Consider the following 17,808-nt stretch of genomic DNA (forward strand, 5'->3'; position numbering starts at 1 on the left):
AAATATTCAAATTTCAACAGAAGTTTTGTTGACTCTGTGTTAATTCACTGCTATTAGCCAAGCAAGGTGTGCATATTGTGCAGTCTGCTTTTGTCTGAGGTCTGTCAGTGGAATAAGCAAGCAGTAGAATCCTGAATTTGGTCATTAACCAATAGGCAATAATTACCACCACTCTGCAGTGAATTGTTAAATGTCCTGTCCCACAGGGGTACGTGCAGGGTAAGTTTTCACTGGGTCACAAAAAGGAGCATTAATTTGTTGCCAACTTGTCCCCATCATGTAATTTACCAAAGAAGTCTGTTTAGGAATGAGCTTCAAAAAATTGCTGATCCCCCTCCTTCCCTGGGCTAATAAGTCGTAGTAGCACACTGTTCTGCAAGACTCTCTTTTACCAGTTAGAGCTTTTTTCTAATCACAGTATATTTGGTCCTGGGCTCTAGTATGGCTTTGTGGCTCTAAATGTGCTGAGTTTATGATCACATGCCATTTTGGGCTGCTACTACCACCTTAAGTCATTCACAGCAGCCTCTGAAATTTTCATTCTCACATTAAGATGTGGAGAAGTAATCAAAGAAAATTCAGTAGCTCTTGGTGCATTAAAAAAAAGTGCCTAGGCTTCTAGCATCCGGCAAATAAATTCTAGATGTTGTGACCATTTGTTCTTCCGATTCCTGAAGCAACTTACCCTCAAGTGTGTCCTTATCCTCAAGGGTGAATCAGATAATTTTCACATTTGTAGGCTCAGACTGCTGTACAAGCAAGCTCTTCCTTGTGCTGGTGCAAATGGGGTTGGTGATAACCATGAGGGAATGCCAGCWTCATGGCCATGCAAGAGTGGGGAAAGTTCCCAGGGAAATCAAATTCCAGGGATGCCAGATTACACAATTAGTATGTGTAATGAAAGGCCTTGCTTACATACCTGTTAGTTACAAATAGTGTATCTGGTTTCATTTAATTTCTTGTAGAATGTTTGCACAAATACCTCTCCAGTCCAGAGGCATTATATTTCTGGGGATCATGGTGTCCATTAGTTTCAGCTGCATGTCTGAATGCTTTGCTAAATGTTTGGCTCGATTTTGTCTTTGTTTCCTTCTATTTAAAGTGTGTTTCTTTGTCTTCTCAGAGGCATGGCTATTGCACCTTGGGAGAAGCTTTTAACCGCTTAGACTTCTCAAGTGCAATTCAGGACATCAGAAGGTTCAATTACGTGGTCAAAGTAAGCTCTTTGTTTTGTATGCATGTTATAAAAATGCATTTGTTGATGTGCCTATGTGTACAAAAGGAATATTTTTGCATTGAACAGATGATGATTTATAATTGTATAAATATCCTGTTCATATGTAATTTATAATGCAAGAAGCATTTTTAAACTGAGTAAATTTTCTTTGGTGAAAACTCATTATATTGCTGTCTGAAAGCCTATAGTTTGAGGAGGATGTTGATGGCCAGTGTGCTGTATATTTAGAGGGAAAGATTGATAGTAGTTTCAATTGTTGTTCATCAGTCCRGGTAATGAACTCTCTTTAAAGGTAAAATAATTTCTATATGACCAAAAATAGCAAAGTGTAATTCATCTTAAATATACTTTGCTACATCTTAAATATGCTTAAAATAAAAATTTCCAGAAGAATACTTGATGTGTGAATATTTTGCTATTTCTGTTTCTTCTGCAACTTCTGAGCTGTTCTTTGATTCAGTGTACACTTCTTTACATCTAGGACAAGATATCTATGCATTTATCTTTGTTAATGTCCCTTAAAACTTGAGACTTCAGCCTTAATTATTCAATGSCTAATCAGCTGCTTACTTGGAAATGCCTTTTCTAGGGGTGCTGATCTTTTTTCTAGCCCCAGATTTATTTTTACTAACTTGAGGTAGTAAAGTGCTTGTCCCAACTCTTGGAGCTTGAGTCATATCAGGACTAGAGTTCAGTTCAATAGTGAGGCTGTTCACAAATATTGTAGTTCTTGGAATGCAYCCAGAACTTGAAAAGACACAAATGAAAATTAAATAAACATACTAGGAGAACACTCTTACCACTAGGCTGTGGACTATTTGGAGAGAAAACAATTCTATCCATCCCTGTGAAGCTGAGGCAATGTATTGTACTTTGAGAAAAACAAGAGATGTGGAAACAAAGCAAAAAGAATTTGCTTCCAGGCTAATGGTTAGGATACTTGCCTGGTTTGTTCTCCTTGCAGGGTTTGGGGATTTTTTGGTATATRTATGTGTTGTGGTTTAGAACATTATTTTTTAAAGCTGTTTGGGGGCAGAATAAAGAGCCTTTATCTTTCCCAAGACTTCTCAGCCTTGAACAGTAGAAAGAAAAAACCCCAAAGCACCTAAAAAGGTGATTTGTTTTATAAATGGTGTCAGCCTTGGGTGCCTCATTTGAACAGCCAGCCGGCAGAAGAATGCAGATCTGGAATTTTCATTTGTTTTAGGTCTTAAACAGGATTGCAGTTGATGAAGTCAAAGTGCCGAGTCCAGCATAAGCACATTGACCAGTTTTTCTTCTGTTCACCAAGGAATATAAAATGCTGGTTTAGTCAGCCAGGCTTAAGATCGTTGAGAATGGAGAACTACTTTAAAATTTTGAAATTTGGCTTCACAATCCAAACCATTATTCTGCTAATAGTAGATCCTAATACATTTGGGTGAATTTAGGCAGTAGATAGACTTTCAATATCCTTTAAATGTTTTAGAACTTACTTGAATATTTTTTAATTAAGAATTGTTTTAAAAAATACAAAACTTTAATTATATTTTGCATCACTTCCCCTGAGGTGGTGGTTGCTTGTTAATAGCAAGGTGTAAATCAAGGATACTTTTTTTTAAGACCAAGCCCTACTCCAGCTCTTCTTTGATCCCAGATCATCAAGATGATTCTCCAACTAAAAATATACCAGTCATTATTAAAAGTTAATATAGATGTCTGTCCAGGACCCTTTTAGAAGGAGCAGTGAGGGGGAGAAGGTAGGATCAGTTCATTTTTTGTTTTGTTGGTTCTCTAGTATATTGATAATTGGATAGTTGTTAAATTATGATACATTGAATTTGATAAGACTRGGTTTTTTTGAAATGTCTGAGTAAACAGATGATCCATTCAGAGTTACAATCTCTAGTGGACAACATAAGCCATGGCTCTGCATGTRTCAGTCTGTCAGATCCTTGTACTCCTGCTACCTTGCTTTTGCTAAAATTGTTTTAATCCTTGCAAATTAACTTTCACTGAAATTGAAATCTTCATTAAAATCAGTCAGGTGGAATTTGTTTCTTTAATTTGAACTTTAGACTGAGTGACATAACTGATTTTTTTTTTAAATTAATCAAGAAAAATGTACCTACTTGCTAGAACTGGCAGACRGTCAGAGACCTCTAGGTGTGTTCTAAATTATTAATCAAGCTAATAGGCTTTGAAAAAGCCAACAAAGAGATCCTGATACCTGTTTATACAGTTTTTGAGACAAGATTGCTTGTATTTAAATACATCAGGACAATTATTTCTTTCTTTCATAGTACATAATGTTTTGTCAGAGATCATGCAGAGAAGCCAGAAGGAACACTATTAAATGAGGAAGAGAACAGGTRTATTCTCTCTTCCTCCCAAGGAAAATTAATTTTGAGTTGAAGTGTCAAATCAGTGTTTTAGAAATGAAGATACAATATAATTTTTGGCAAGCTTAGTMTTTTTCACCCTCTGTGCCAACACTTGATGCTGTCCTGCACAGGAGCACTCTGCAGGTTAGTGGTAGGAGCACTCTGTAGGRAATGCTGTTTTCTGCTCCCTGCTTTCCATTTCCACTGTGATGAGAACATGGTTTGTGCACTGCTCATTATTAGACCATTGTGGTTTATTCCACCAGGGACCTGAATATAGGGGTAATACAGGGATTTTTTTTTTCCTAGTTTAGGCAAAATAGGGCATTTCCTCTCTATGAGTAGAAAGTAGTGCACTAAATGTGTCACACTTCAGTTTGATCAGTGTGATACTTTCACTCAGAAGCTGGAATTCTGATAGCTAGTGTCAGATCAGAGTGATGTTCCTGGCCACCAAATCTGTCAGGGACTTCAGGACCCAGGCACATCCATGTTCACATTGGTGTTTGTGAGCCCCCAAAACAGACTCYCTCTGTTGTTTCATTGCAGTTAATAAAGTCTGTATGTTATGTGCTTTGTCAGAGATAAACACCAGTATTTGTACAATATTTTGAAAACATACATCCTTCAGGAATTGGTCATGGGATGCCAGTGGGAATGCCCAAAGCTTTCCACGTGTCTTGCTTTGTCTTCTGAACTCTGTAGTTATATATTTTCACAAAATGCCRATGCAGGCTGTTATAGATGAGTGTATGCACTAAGCGTGCATTTAAAACCATCTTTTACTTTTGACATTCTTCTGACTTTTAAATTTTTGTCATAGCTTTTGCAGTTAATTGCAAAATCCCAGTTAACTTCACTGAGTGGTGCAGCACAGAAGAACTACTTTAACATTTTGGACAAAATTGTACAGAAGGGTAAGACCTAAGGCTTTGTAATCTGACTGTTCAGATTTAATTGATGTAGCTAAGATACCAGTTTATTTTTTTTTTTAGTTTTATTACCATTTTTACATTGGAAGGTATAGCAATAGCATACTTGATTAGTGCAAGGTTTCATACTTCCTATCCTATGATTGCAATGAGTTGTTTTCTGTTAGTTATTCAATAATGTCTGTTGAAACAGGTTGGCGAAATTAGGTGGCAATTAGATTAGATTCAGAAACTATTGGTTACTATTAAATTAGCTTCTACTCAGAAACTATTGATTACTATTAATTATTAATCATGTTAATTATTAATAATTTCAATTAATAAAATGTTTGGGTTTAAGTTTCCATGATGTACTGAGACTCAAAATACATACCTGTTTTGATTATTTTCTAAAAAAGCCATTACATTATATTAATTTTTTTCTGCTAGACACACTGACTGGAGATGTTATACTGTTTGTTTTGAACTGAAGAAATTGGATTTATATCTAGTTTAGCATTAAGTTTATTAAATGCATAGTATGAAATGTTGCATCAAATTTGCCTGTGAAATTGTTAGTTATTGAATCTTGCATGCATGGAACAGCACTGATGAATGTCATGGTGGGAATTAGGGCAGCTGTTTGTACATAAGTGGTGCAGTTGTAATTAGTCCATCTAAAAAAAGTGTTGATTAGCTTGAGCTATTAGCTTGGTTAATTCTGTCAACCAAAATTGTATTTGGTTTGTTTTCCAGTTATGGAAGACCAATATAATCCACGACTGATCAAAGATCTTCTACAGGATCTCAGTTCTACTCTCTGTATACTGATCAGGGGAGTAGGAAAGTCTGTTCTGGTAGGCAACATTAATATTTGGATTTGCCGAYTAGAAACTATCCTTCTGTGGCAACAGCAACTAAAAAATCTTCAGATGAACAAGGTATATTATTAAATCATATTAAATAATATTTGGGGGAGGGGAATTACACTTAATATTCATTGAGTATTTGTAAGTGAACCAAGTTTCAAATACATTTTAAACAGTTTTACTTATTTTGTTTTTTGAAGACTTTGAAATTAATTAATTGGCATAAATTTAGTTTTCTAAATWAAATTTTCTCTAATAAATTTTCTCTAATAAAAACTGCTACAGTGTCTGTACTGCTACTGCTGGTTTGTAGTAGAGATGTATAGATAGAATTGGATTTCTCACTCAAATGTCAAAAAAAATTGTCTCTAGATTGTCAGATAGAGATGGGGGAAAAAACCCAATTTTTAATTCCAAAATAAATTTTCTACAACTGAAGAAAAACAAATCTAAAAGGTATTTTGGAGGTGTATCAAGAAAACAGAAAGAAAGAAAATATTCAAGTAGCGATTTTACAGATTTATTCATTTGAACAGTTGCTTTTGTGAAAAAAAGAAAAAGGATAATGACTTTAGCATCTGGATTCTCCTTATGTGACTGTGTTCAAAGCATGCGATATGCACTGTTCCAGGGTTTTATAGTGGAAACTTCTGATGCTAAACAGGCAATTGTTTTTAATCTGAGTGGATTACTCCTGGAATAAATGCTGTAAGAAATGGCTCACTGTAAAATCATACAGGTGTTTCATCCATTGGCTTTCAGCTATGAAATTTTGAAATTGTCCTTTCTGTGTGAGCTGGTTATCTGAATTAACCAGCTACTTTTGGAATAGAAAGGTGAAATGAGGAACCTGGTCTCGGCAGTTTTCATGTGCCAGGCAGCCACAGCACATTCACTTCAGAGACTGCGCTTGTTTCCTTCCAGCATGACACTTCCCTCAGAGCTGTTTCACATTGGCTGAAGTAACCCATGAGAAATCTTGTATCTGTAGTGCTCACATATTTATTCCACAATGGAGTGACAGTCCCAGCAGTGTTTGTACCAGATGACACTGTGGAAAGTCTGGTCTGTAAGCAAGAGGAATGGCTGTGAAGGAAACAGAAGTGCGAGCCCACAGGTGCAGGGCTGCTGTGCTGCCTCTGCCTTGGGATGGGACAGCTCTGCTCCCTGGGGCTGGCAGCTGCTCCTGCATCCTCCCTGCTGGGACACGGCCTCCAGCCTCCTGGGCCTCGTGCCACCTGGCACTGTGGGCTCCAGCTTTAGTCATGTCTGAGCTGTGCTGTGCATTTACCCCATTACAGTTCACAGAGATGTATGGTAGTCTCAATGAAAACTTTCTCAGCACTCTAATCTGTCACCTCTGCAGAACTTCTCATCTATATATRAGGAGAACTGTCTCCAGACTTCAGAAATTATCCCATTCTCTTCTGCCTCTGACTTCCATAATGCTTTCCTTTTGTATCTCTGATCTTCAGTCCTGCATTCTGTATTCTGTTCTGTACTCTAGTTGTCTTAAGGCAAGTCAACATGTGTTTTGTTTCTYAATAAAAATTGAGAAACTGTAGTGATCCAGTAAGTTAGAAATAATTGGTTTATACCTTTGTTATTGTTAAGGCATCAGCACACTTAAAGATGAATAGTTTTCAAGACTGCATAATACTGTTTCGAGAGAACACAAGTGTTTCAAAAATAATTTTAAATTTAAATAATGAATTTAGGATATGTTTATTTTAACAATAGAAAAGGCTGTGAGATATACAGCTACAGTCTGTTGCTCCTTCTGTACCTGTAGTCATTTAAATTTTCAACTGCAATTCTATTAGATAATAATTGTAGGCAAGAATTAACCATAGATTTTACTCAGTGATTTGAAAAGACTAAGGTAAGACCTGAGATACCTCTAAAGTAAGAATCTTGTTTGTACKTCATACTGTCACATTTTTGTAGCTAAAACTCTTCAACTCTTATTTCCAGCAAGTCAACAATGGACTTACCCTGAGCGATCTCCCTCTCCATATGCTGAATAACATCTTATACAGGTTCTCTGATGGCTGGGACATTATTACTCTGGGTCAAGTGACCCCAACTTTGTACATGCTTAGTGAAGACAGACAGTTGTGGAAAAAACTCTGCCAGTACCATTTTGCAGAAAAGCAGGTAATAAACTCTGTTATTTGTATAAGTGTAGCCTATGTGATATCRTATGCTAATAATGGAGCATGAACTTGCCCTTTTTGAGATAAAAGTATATCATTGTAGTAATAGCAAAAGTCTTCTCTGTATTTGGGCCTTGGCTCCTGCTAAATATTGCAGTCACTGTGTCTGTGTGTTTAGGATAACTACTGGGTTGTTTCCTTGCATTATTTTTTAAAATGTCTATTGCAATATGGGCTTTTTTAAAAACTGCCTAACCACTGTGGTAGATGGTATCTTTAAAGTATTCCTCTAAAGCAGAGCTTGTTTTACTAAGGTAGGCAGACAGGTAGCYCAAACTTTTAAGCTACATGAAAATTCTGGAGAAGCCAAACTGAATTTTTGCTAAGAAGACTAGAACAAATGCTTTGAAATTAATAATGAAAAGACAAACAGTATTTTCCGGTCACTTCCTCATAAAGAGCATTAAACTAATCTAGGTATGACTCCAGAACTGTCTTCATTTTCTGACATTGATAAATGCTGGGAAAAAGTCAGACTAGGTGAAAATAAACCTAAGAAAGTAGAAATTCCYGCATCAGAGCTGGAGGAAGAACTTTTGAAACCTATTACATTACAGACTGGAGGAAGTAAAAGTRCCCATTCTTAAATTGGCCATGTTGAAGTTGCTTGGTGACTACCAGATTAAGTATTRTTGTAATGGGGAGGACAGGACCGAAGATCAATTAACACAGTTGACCCAAATAAGATTTTTTTTTTTTTTGAGATGAAAGGTTTTAGAATTAACTGGAAAAAATAGACAAAAGCAAATTGAAAATCCATCTTTGGAAGCAGCCCAGAAGAATTCAAGGTAAAGTTACAAGGAAAACGAATTCAAGCTTATGTAGCAGTTGAGTGGATTTTGAGGGTAGATGAGGTAAGCTCTATTGAACAGTGGCAAAATGGGTTGGAGAGGAACTTCTTATAAAAGGGTAATACAGGCAAAAAAATCYGTAAGGATTTCAGGGAAATTAGCTATCCCTGTGCCTCCTAAAGTACTCTTGAACAGAAACAGAGTGTTTCCAGTGTGTTCCTGAATGTTCACATYCAATTTCTTACTAAATTGTTAATGATAGAAATCTAATGATTTTTATTTATGTTCCCATATCAAATTCTGCGGCTTCTCTTTTAAAAAWTCCTTTTTAAGCTACAGCATCATGTTAGGTTGTTTTTTTCTGTCCTCTGCAGTATATTTGTTGAACCATTGAAACAACCATGAAAACATAATTTATATCTCAAGAACACTTTCAGAAAAAATGAGAGCTTTAAACAGGGGAGCCATTATGAAACAAAGTGAAGTGTAGCTGAAATCAGAAAGGCAGGTCTATTCACTCCCCATCCAAGAGCTGTCTTCTGAATGAAGAAAGCYCTCAATGTATAGAATTAATTCACAGAGTGGAAAAGAAGTCTTTATAAACACATACKTAATAAATCTTGGCTGTTTCTTAAGCTGGCGAGAAATAGCTGTGCTGCATCAGCTATCTTTACATGCAGATTAGGGCCTCAAGAAGTACATCAGTCACTAATTATTGCTATCCTAGAAACATCACAACCAAATGTGAAAAATAATCATGTATGTGCTTTTAAAATTAAAGAAAGAGCTTTATTTAAATCCATAATGTCTTCATAGAAAACCGCTGTCTGTAATGCACAATCATGTTTTTAAATCTCATTTCTAAGTGGTTTGGTTTTTAAAGGATAAAATTAATTGCTTACAGCTCTAAATACTGGGTTTTTTAATGCTTCTTGACTATAATTAGAATAATTTCGAGACAGTAGAATTAGATCAGCTGTGTATGGCCTAGTTTTTCTTGGCAAATATGCACTCTCCTATTTTTAGTGTTTGCCTTCCATCTTTTTTTGTGGCCAGATCTCTCTCACTGCTTTGCAGAGATGTATGATGTCAGAATATTGACTTCAAAGAATTCCAGTTACAAAACTTCAGTTTAACTGCCTTCCACCTTCCCCCGTCCTTTGCCTGAATTGACTACAACARTTTTAAAGGAAGATATTAATTTTAYRTCTAGTTTTGTAGGCATCTGATTCCATCAGAGAAAGGTCACATTGACTGGAAGCTGATGTACTTCGCACTTCAGAAATATTATCCAATAAAGGAACAATACGGGGACACCTTGCATTTCTGTCGACACTGTAGCATTCTGTTTTGGAAGGTAAGAGCTTTGAAACAGATCATCARAAATAAGTTCAAACAGCTATTGGTGATCGTCTAAAAGGAAAATTTTTAAGGTCTTCTTGTCAGCTTTCTCATGTGAAATGTRATTGGCAAACTAATATCTGACTTCAAAATAATATATAAAACTTCCATATAAAATCAGTATTAAATTCAAAGTTGTTCTTTATCTTGCCTTCTTATTTCTTGATATCTGACAACCTCAATAATTAGAATTGCAATGTCATGTGGAAAGAGTTACTCTGTCTACTTTTACTATTTTAATCTTGTGGAAAGTTGTGAGGGACTAGTCTGAAGTTGTGTTTTCTAATGATGCCATAGTAATTAATACATCTCTAATGAGAAATAATTACTACAGTTTTCTTACCACATTGGTGTAGAGCTCTGTATTTTTCCAGCTTCTGTCCCATACRAAGCTTGAAGAAATGCATAAAATATCATCAAGAGTGTGTTTTACCCTGGTTTTGAGGTTTACCATGAAGCATATGTTGWCTTACAGGATGATTTTAATTTCAGTAGGGCATTTTCTTCTTTAATGTGTTTGATTACATRGTCCTGCTTTTATTCTGTGTTGCACTGTAACACCGCCTTCTAGTTAGTGCAACTTCTTTAGTTTTGCAGGTGAAAGATCAGATATGGGTAGTGTTAAGTGGACAGCAAAGAGCAATAAATTTTTGAGAAATCCTAGAAATACTCATATTACTCAAATTCTAATTAACATAAATTAGTTGCTCTTGAGTCATCTTTATGTGATTTTTAGAAGTTGCGTGTCATGTGAGGTTTTTTTAGTTTCCTTTGAAAAACCAAGACTTTAACAGGATAAGCTGGCTTTCATAGAAATAGTATGTTCCTTAACAATGTTATTTGGAAGCTGAGTATTTTTGATATCACAGAAGCCCTTCCAGGTAGCAATGTTTTGCAAAATCAATAGTGGGAAAGCAAGTAGTAGGAATTGGCTTCTACTGTGAAAAGCCTGAGCATTTGCTGAAGGATCAAAAATAACTAAGAATTTTCATTACAGTGGAATAAGTCTTTATATAGCTCAGTATGTGGTGTAAAACCTTTCCTTTGAAAGGGAAAATTTTACAGGTAAGTACRCAGATGCATGTAGATGGGCATTTGTGGTACCAGATTTCTTTGAATTGTCTGTCCTCACTATGTAAGAGTTAATGCTTTCTCCACTAAATTTCCCTCATTTTCATTTTGGTATAATTGAAAGTACAAGTCTCTAATATGAGGAACTACTTCAAATGTGTTTGGAATTAAGTGTTTAACTTTGGAGATTGTGTGACAATAAGAGGCGGTGCACTTGTGAAGGTTCCAGAAGTGTTTCAGGAGTAGTCAGGGTGACAATGAACAGCTGTTCTAACCTATTGCTGTAATAATAGGGCTCATTTTGGGCTTTTAATTTTTTTGAAACACAGCACAGGAAGTTCTAAAGGTACTTGGGATTGATGAGCAGTACCTCCTAGATCACATTCCAGTGCTGACTGCCTCATCCCACAGATTTGGCAGCCCTTAAAGTGACAGTGCAGTTATAGATTAGATTAGTTGTGTGCTTCTGCACAGAAATACTGGAGCAGGTGTTTGGGATCGGCTGTTTTAACAAGAGCACAGTCAGCAGGTTGAGGAAAGCAATTATCCCTTTTGAGACAGCACTCACTAGACCATCTGGCATCCTGCATCCAGTGGGGCCCCCAGTAAAAAGAAGATACTGATAAATTGGATGAACTTCAGGWGAGGGTCAGGGAGGCTGGAGGACTTGCCCTATGAGGCCTGGCTGGAGAAGGGATGTAAGAGCCTGTCAAGAGGACAGCCAAGCAAGGGAACAGTTTGACCATAGAGCTGATGCAGTTTCCATCCTTAGATGTGATCAGGACCGGACTGGATAAATCTCAGAGCAACCTGGTCTGATGGCACAGCTTAGCCTGCTTTGAGCAGGAGGCTGGGCTAGAGTTGGTGCCTCCCAACCTGATCATTCTGTGAGCCTACATTGCAGTGTTCCTTCTCTAATCTTGGCATCTAAATCTTGTCTGTCTTAAAGTAAATGATGATCAGGCTGAAATAGATAGTTAAATGAATTGATTTATGCACAATTGGAACCCTTATTGGCAGGGACAGGTTAACTGTTGATCTGAAACACTGTCCCTTTTTTATAGGGCAATATGGGTTAAGTAGTACTGGTCACTACTTAAAAAGTAGTGGGGAAAAAAGTTATGTGGGGAAAAAAGTAGTTTTGCTTTTTTTTTTTGCTTTTTTTTTTTTTTTTGTCCCCAGACTCTTGTATCTGTATACTTTTCCAAGCTTCCTAAAGGAAGGTGAGAAGTAAAGCAGGGGTGAGGGGCAAAGGTACAGGAGATACTTTATTAATTCTAGATAAATCCTGTGCTAGGCAAAAATACTTCTTAATCAGAACTTTTTACAGGCTTTGACAACTTACTCAAGTTTCAGTAGTATCATAGTAGAYTGTTAAATTAAATATGTATATGAGTGCTTGACATACAATTATATTTGTAATGCATAGCAAGAAAAACCCCAAACRAACAAAGGGAAAAAAAAAACACCAAAACMACCACCAAACCCAAACTTTAAAAGAGAAATCACAGTTACTTTATGGAGAAAAAGTTTCAAGTGTTTGAATCTTGAAACAAATTATAGCATTGTATTCTTCAGATAGCTGATAACATGTAAAAGTTTTGTTTCTTCTTTTAAGGGTACAATTCAGAAGCCAGGCAACTTTTGTTTCCAAGGGCATTCAGAAGAACTTCAGGCAGAGCTGAACACTTTCATACGGCATCTATTTTTGTTTTTCTTCCCTCATTAAAGAACAAAGCAAAACATTGGAATAGTTGCAGAGGAAAAAATTACTGAAGTGATCAGGGCATGAAGAAGACTAGGAACAATTAATTTAACTCAGCTGTGTTAAAGCTAACAAGGAATGTGACTGCTCTCCATAAATTGTTTTTGGAGACAGAAAGTGGTGCATAAACATGAGACTACTTAGGAAAAATATTTACACTAAGGGACATCCTTGATGCAAGTAAATTGTAGTTTTGAGTAAATGTGCTGAGAGTTAAGAGTTTCTAAGGACCAAGACCAGGGTCTGAAATAGCCCCAAAGCACAGACCTAGATAGTGATGCGAAGAATTTTCAGCAGTTTAAGAAATTGATAATATACCATAATTGCTGACAACATGAGAGGGGTACACACAGGAAATTCTCAGAGTCCTTAATTTGTGCTCTTTTCAAAGGCCCTGCAAAAGATGGGACTGATTGCTACTGAATTGAGTCAGCTATTGAACTGTTGAAGTAGGGAAATGACTTTTCACTTTTTCAGTATGCTGTAATAATTATAGAGGATTTTTAACAAGTCTTTAAGAGCTTTTCAGGAAGAGGCATTTGTATTCCTGTACTGGTCTAAAATTTTCTGGTGACCAAAGTAAATTTATATATAGTTTGTAGGARTCTCCCAAGTTCTTTGTTGTAAGCACGGTGACTTTTGTATTCTCCTGTGTTACAGGAAAAAGTAATAAAATTTCATATTGAATRTCTGTTTTCAAAAATGACTTCTTGTTATAGGATTTGTCCGCGATGAAACTGAGAAAAACACACAATGTCAGTAATGCAAAAGTAATGACAAACTAATTGTGTGATGCCTCTGTGACTGCTTTTGTGTATGTTTTTTTTCTGTTCCACTAGGCACCATTGCAATTGTGGGAGGTTCTTTTATTTTCTTAAGCTTACTTAGTAGCACTTTTCAGTTATTTCAGACATGGCCACAGAAGCTGAAATACCTTTTCTTCTTCCAGTTTCCAGCGCTTTATGGAAACAGTGTAATCACTTTGCATAACACTTGGTTTTAGTCTTCATGGGACTTGTGCTGATTTTGGTTCTCACAAAGCTGCTTGTGATTTGCCACAAGAATAAAAGACTTTTTCTAAATGGCTTATGAACCTTTGCTTAAATAAACCTTAACTCTGCTTCTTTTACTTTATGGCTCTCCTTCCTGCTTCCTCCTTCRCGATTTCAAAGGACTACCACCTTGCTTTGTTACTCCAGGTATTTCCTGTGTCTCATCTGTTTTCATTGCTGACTGTTCCATAATGTYAAAGTGAATAATGTGTTCCTTTCTAATTGTCTGATGCTCTTTGTTTTGATTGTTGTTTCTGCACATCAGTTTAGCAGCAGGAATAGTTTGTTTCTTGTTCCCTTTTAGAYAAAGATAGTGATGACTTCCTATCTCAGCTTTTCATCATTTTGTCTTCTGTTATTGCCAGATTCCCTCTTAATGCCATTTAAACTAGAAACTGTAATTCTGTTTCTAATGAGCATAGATGTCAGTGAGATCAGCCAGATTTTGCTAAGAAATAAGTTTCTGTGCACTCAGTGTTATTATAAATTGTTTTCTGCACTCCCTGATGTATTTAATTCAGCACTTAAATCTGAAAAGGGTAACATGTACCCTTTCATACAAAGGTACTAAAATTGATTTTATTGCACTTGGAATGCTGTAGTCCTATTTACTTTTACAGAGAATCTCTCTGAAAAGAAATTGCCAAAATCAGGCTGCATGTGACTTGGGATATTCAAGGGAAGCAATTATATTGTTGTCTTCTGAGAAGAAATGGTGAAATACTTATTCAGAGCATGTTAATGTCTAGATCTGCTAAATTTTGAAGAAAACAACTACATTTGCCAGTAAACACTCCTCCTGGGAAATTATCTTCTTACTTTAAGTCTGCCTTAGCTTTGATACATTGAAAACCAATATTATTTTAACACTTTATTAAATATAGTTTGAATGAAAATATATTTCTGTTGGAAGGAGGAATATTCAAAATTACAGAAAAGTTATGATTCTCTTCAGTCCTCAACACCTTTTTCACTGTAAACTTTATGTTGTTTTCAATGACTAAAAACACCAAGAACTAATCTCTGAGATTTTTATTGTAATTCCCGACTGGGCAGAGCTTTCAAAAGTGTTTTTATAATGATGTGCAGAGAAAGCAAATAGAATGTTACAAACTCAGTCTAAAATATTCTAAAAGAGGATAAACCCTACCTTGTTTCCCAGAATTATAATTCTGATGGTGTTTTTTCCTGGAAACTAGGAAACTAATGACATGACATTGACATGACAATGGATAGAGAAGATAATAGCCCATTGGCAACTAGCTTTAAGAGTGGTGTAGCTCTTCTTGCAGATGTCATCTCAAGATGAAGRAGTTAAGTTTAACACTTCTGGTTTGGTCTTGGTCATCTGTTTTTTCTCATCTGCAAATTCCCCCTATAGGCAGTTTTACCTGGGTCTCTTTTTCCATGTGTGTGTTTTTTCCTCCGTGTGGTGAATCTAACAATTGTTTCTCAAGTGAAGTTAAAGCATTTATTCAAAGGAGTGGGGAGATGAGGAGGTGACACCATGTGGTATATTAATGTAGTCCTCTATAGATTTAATGGAAAAACACAGAAAATTAATCTATTGAATAAAAATTTTCACTGGAAAAGCTGAATAGTATTTAGAATGTGTTTCACCCAGTGCATTTTGGTGCTGCAAAGACTTTGGGTGGGAATGTGGCATGAGAAAAAAAATCACTTAGAGATTGTTTCCTTCTATTAACTGAATTGCATGTAATTTCACTTCCCATGGAAACAAAAGCAATGAAGACCACAGTAGTTTTTGATCTATTTGCCATGGATTTATTTAGTTTTCTTGCCTCACATGGTGAATTTGTTAACATTGGTGGAACAGGGAGAGAAACTCCTTAAAGCCTGGTGGGGAAGCTTCTGAGCCTTAAAACAACATTGCCCAAGGTGTTTGACTTCTCCATTGAACTGTCTGGGAACTTCTSATTACACCTCTGCATTTCCCTCACTTAGACGGTTCTAGTAATGTGCAAAATGAAACYTTTCATTCAAAGAGGAATTTGAATCTTAAATAATTAGACAGTTCTGCTGAGGTTAAGTTTCTGTAAGAGGAAAGAAAGCACTGCAAGCTTAGTGAATTTGTAATGACAAAGCCTTTCCACCCTATCTAACTTCTCTATTCCTAACATTGCCTAAGTGCCAGCTTCTGTTTTAAGGCAATGCTTTCATTTCTCTTGGGAAAAGGAATGAGTGAAAGATGAAAGAAAGAYATTAGGGGGAAAACACAGCAAGATAAAAAAAAAACTTTTTAAGGCTGGGACTTCAGACATGCTGTTCAAGTTTTTTGAGGAAGTATCTGCTGCCCACCATTTTCAAAGCAAGGGGCTCATTTTCTCCCAAAGCAATAGTTGACTTCAGCTTTTCATTAAACAGATAATATATGTTCAACAAAGCAGGTGCCTTTTTGCCTTTTTGTTATGCTTATCAAAAAACAATGGATAAGTAAGATGAGAAGTTTTTTGAGAGCTCCAACTGAGGTTCTGGTTTTGGTAGGGGGAGAGAATTTTTCCTTTTTTTCCTCTAAATTGGGGGTGAGGGGAGGCTGTGAATATGGAAAGAGAACTTATGTATTTTTCTCTTTCATTTTTCAGGATACAGGACACCCCTGCACAGCCAGTGATCCAAACACCTGTCTCATGCCAGTATCTCCTCAGCATTTCATTGATCTCTTCAAATTTTGAGATGTTCAGTAGCTGTTCTCCTGTGTTTGTGGCCATTTTTGTGAAGAGTCAGGCAGGATATGTTATGCTTTTTGTGCAATATATTTAAGTGTAATGTTTCATTGTAGTTAAAAAAATATATGGGGGAGATTATCAGAGAGGTTTATTTGGTATATTGCTTTTGTGCAGAATTGAGAGGAGGAGAAGGAGAAACATTAAGAAAATTTCTTTGTCAGGAAATCTCCAGTGGACTTCTTTTCAAGTCCAAGAATGACCACTTTAATCTCAACTTTAAATCCATGCTTTTGACGCCTTAATAGTTGATTAAAATTATGTAGGGGAGTTTTGAAAATTTCATGGAAGACTTCAACTACTCTTTGCAGGGACCAAAGGAGGGATTTTTTTTCAATCCTTCTTTCTATAAGCCATGGTTTTCAAAACACCTCCATRTAATTTGCACTATTATAAAGAATAGGCCAATATTCTCTTAGACTCTTACTATGTTGTTCTGAAGGTGGCATTAATTATTGTGAGCTAGTGAGTAAAGTATAACTGTGGTTATATCTGCTGTCGAACCTATGTGAATGAAGGAAACCAACCAATTTTTGTACATACATTATGCAAAAATATTTATTTTTCTTAAGGACTTTRCTAAACATATAACCTATCTCAGCACATCCTGCAGAACTCATGAGACCAATCTGGGGCTACTGGAAATCTTTCTGGTGGTAGCTACAACCTTCATTTATACTGTTTGGAATGTCTACAAATGCAACTGCATTAATTCATCTTCTAAGAAGAAGACATTATTGAAATTTAATCAGAATGGAGTTGCTTATTTCTACACTGGTACAGTGGCAGAACACTATTCTACCAACTAACCTGACAAGCTATGGGAAATGCTGAAATTCAGTCTGAGCTGGAGCACCTTCTGCCAAGTTAACCAGATGATAAATTCTCCAGGAAGCTGTTTTCTTCTGTCCTGTCGAACAAAATTAATTGCTTGGCCTTTAGCAGGTAAAGGAAAAATTATGGAAGTTTTGGGTTTGTCAATGAAATTTAACAATATGTAATGTACAGAAAAAATAAATCGTACTGTATTCTGCACTTGCTTGTTCTGAATCTAGTTTTTTACAGTGTAATACATCATGTTTTCATTTGTTATCCCTAAAAGCCTGTGGTGCATAGAGATGAATCAATTTGAATTTTGTAAGATCTTTCTGTAACCTGTTGTCCATAGTAACTGATAATGGATTGAGAAGCATGCAAGCAATCCTAGTTCTATTGCTTTACAGCCCATTTTTAATAGGATAGCTGAGCTGTCAGTAGGCTGCACAAGAAGAAGAGAATTTTTATTTCCTCAAGAAATAGTTTTGTGTTAATTTAAATCTTGGTGATTACCAACCTTATTCACTGAATCTGCTGATTGGTGAATTTTTCAATACAGGTGGTGTAGATTT

At 36.1% G+C, this 17,808-nt stretch overlaps 1 protein-coding gene across 3 annotated transcripts in view; it reads left to right on the plus strand.

Annotated features, from left to right (window-relative positions):
* Nucleotides 1-17,466, plus strand: part of FBXO25 (F-box protein 25) — a 30,511-nt gene extending 13,045 nt beyond the window's left edge. For 2 of the 3 annotated variants that reach the window (XM_057371934.1, XM_057371953.1), the window contains 6 exons: nt 1,124-1,216; nt 4,424-4,517; nt 5,268-5,452; nt 7,355-7,537; nt 9,601-9,744; nt 16,280-17,465. In XM_057371934.1, coding sequence (XP_057227917.1) covers nt 1,124-1,216; nt 4,424-4,517; nt 5,268-5,452; nt 7,355-7,537; nt 9,601-9,744; nt 16,280-16,369 — 789 coding nt within the window. In that variant the 3' untranslated portion in view covers nt 16,370-17,465. Of the gene's footprint in view, nt 1-1,123; nt 1,217-4,423; nt 4,518-5,267; nt 5,453-7,354; nt 7,538-9,600; nt 9,745-13,796; nt 13,824-16,279 lie in introns of all 3 variants that reach the window. The other variant, XM_057371944.1, reaches the window with a different exon arrangement.
* Nucleotides 17,467-17,808: the final 342 nt, after the last annotated feature.

This window comes from Malurus melanocephalus, unplaced genomic scaffold (assembly GCF_030028575.1).
Source record: "Malurus melanocephalus ecotype Western Australia unplaced genomic scaffold, MMel_1.1 scaffold_6, whole genome shotgun sequence".
NCBI lineage: Eukaryota > Metazoa > Chordata > Aves > Passeriformes > Maluridae > Malurus > Malurus melanocephalus.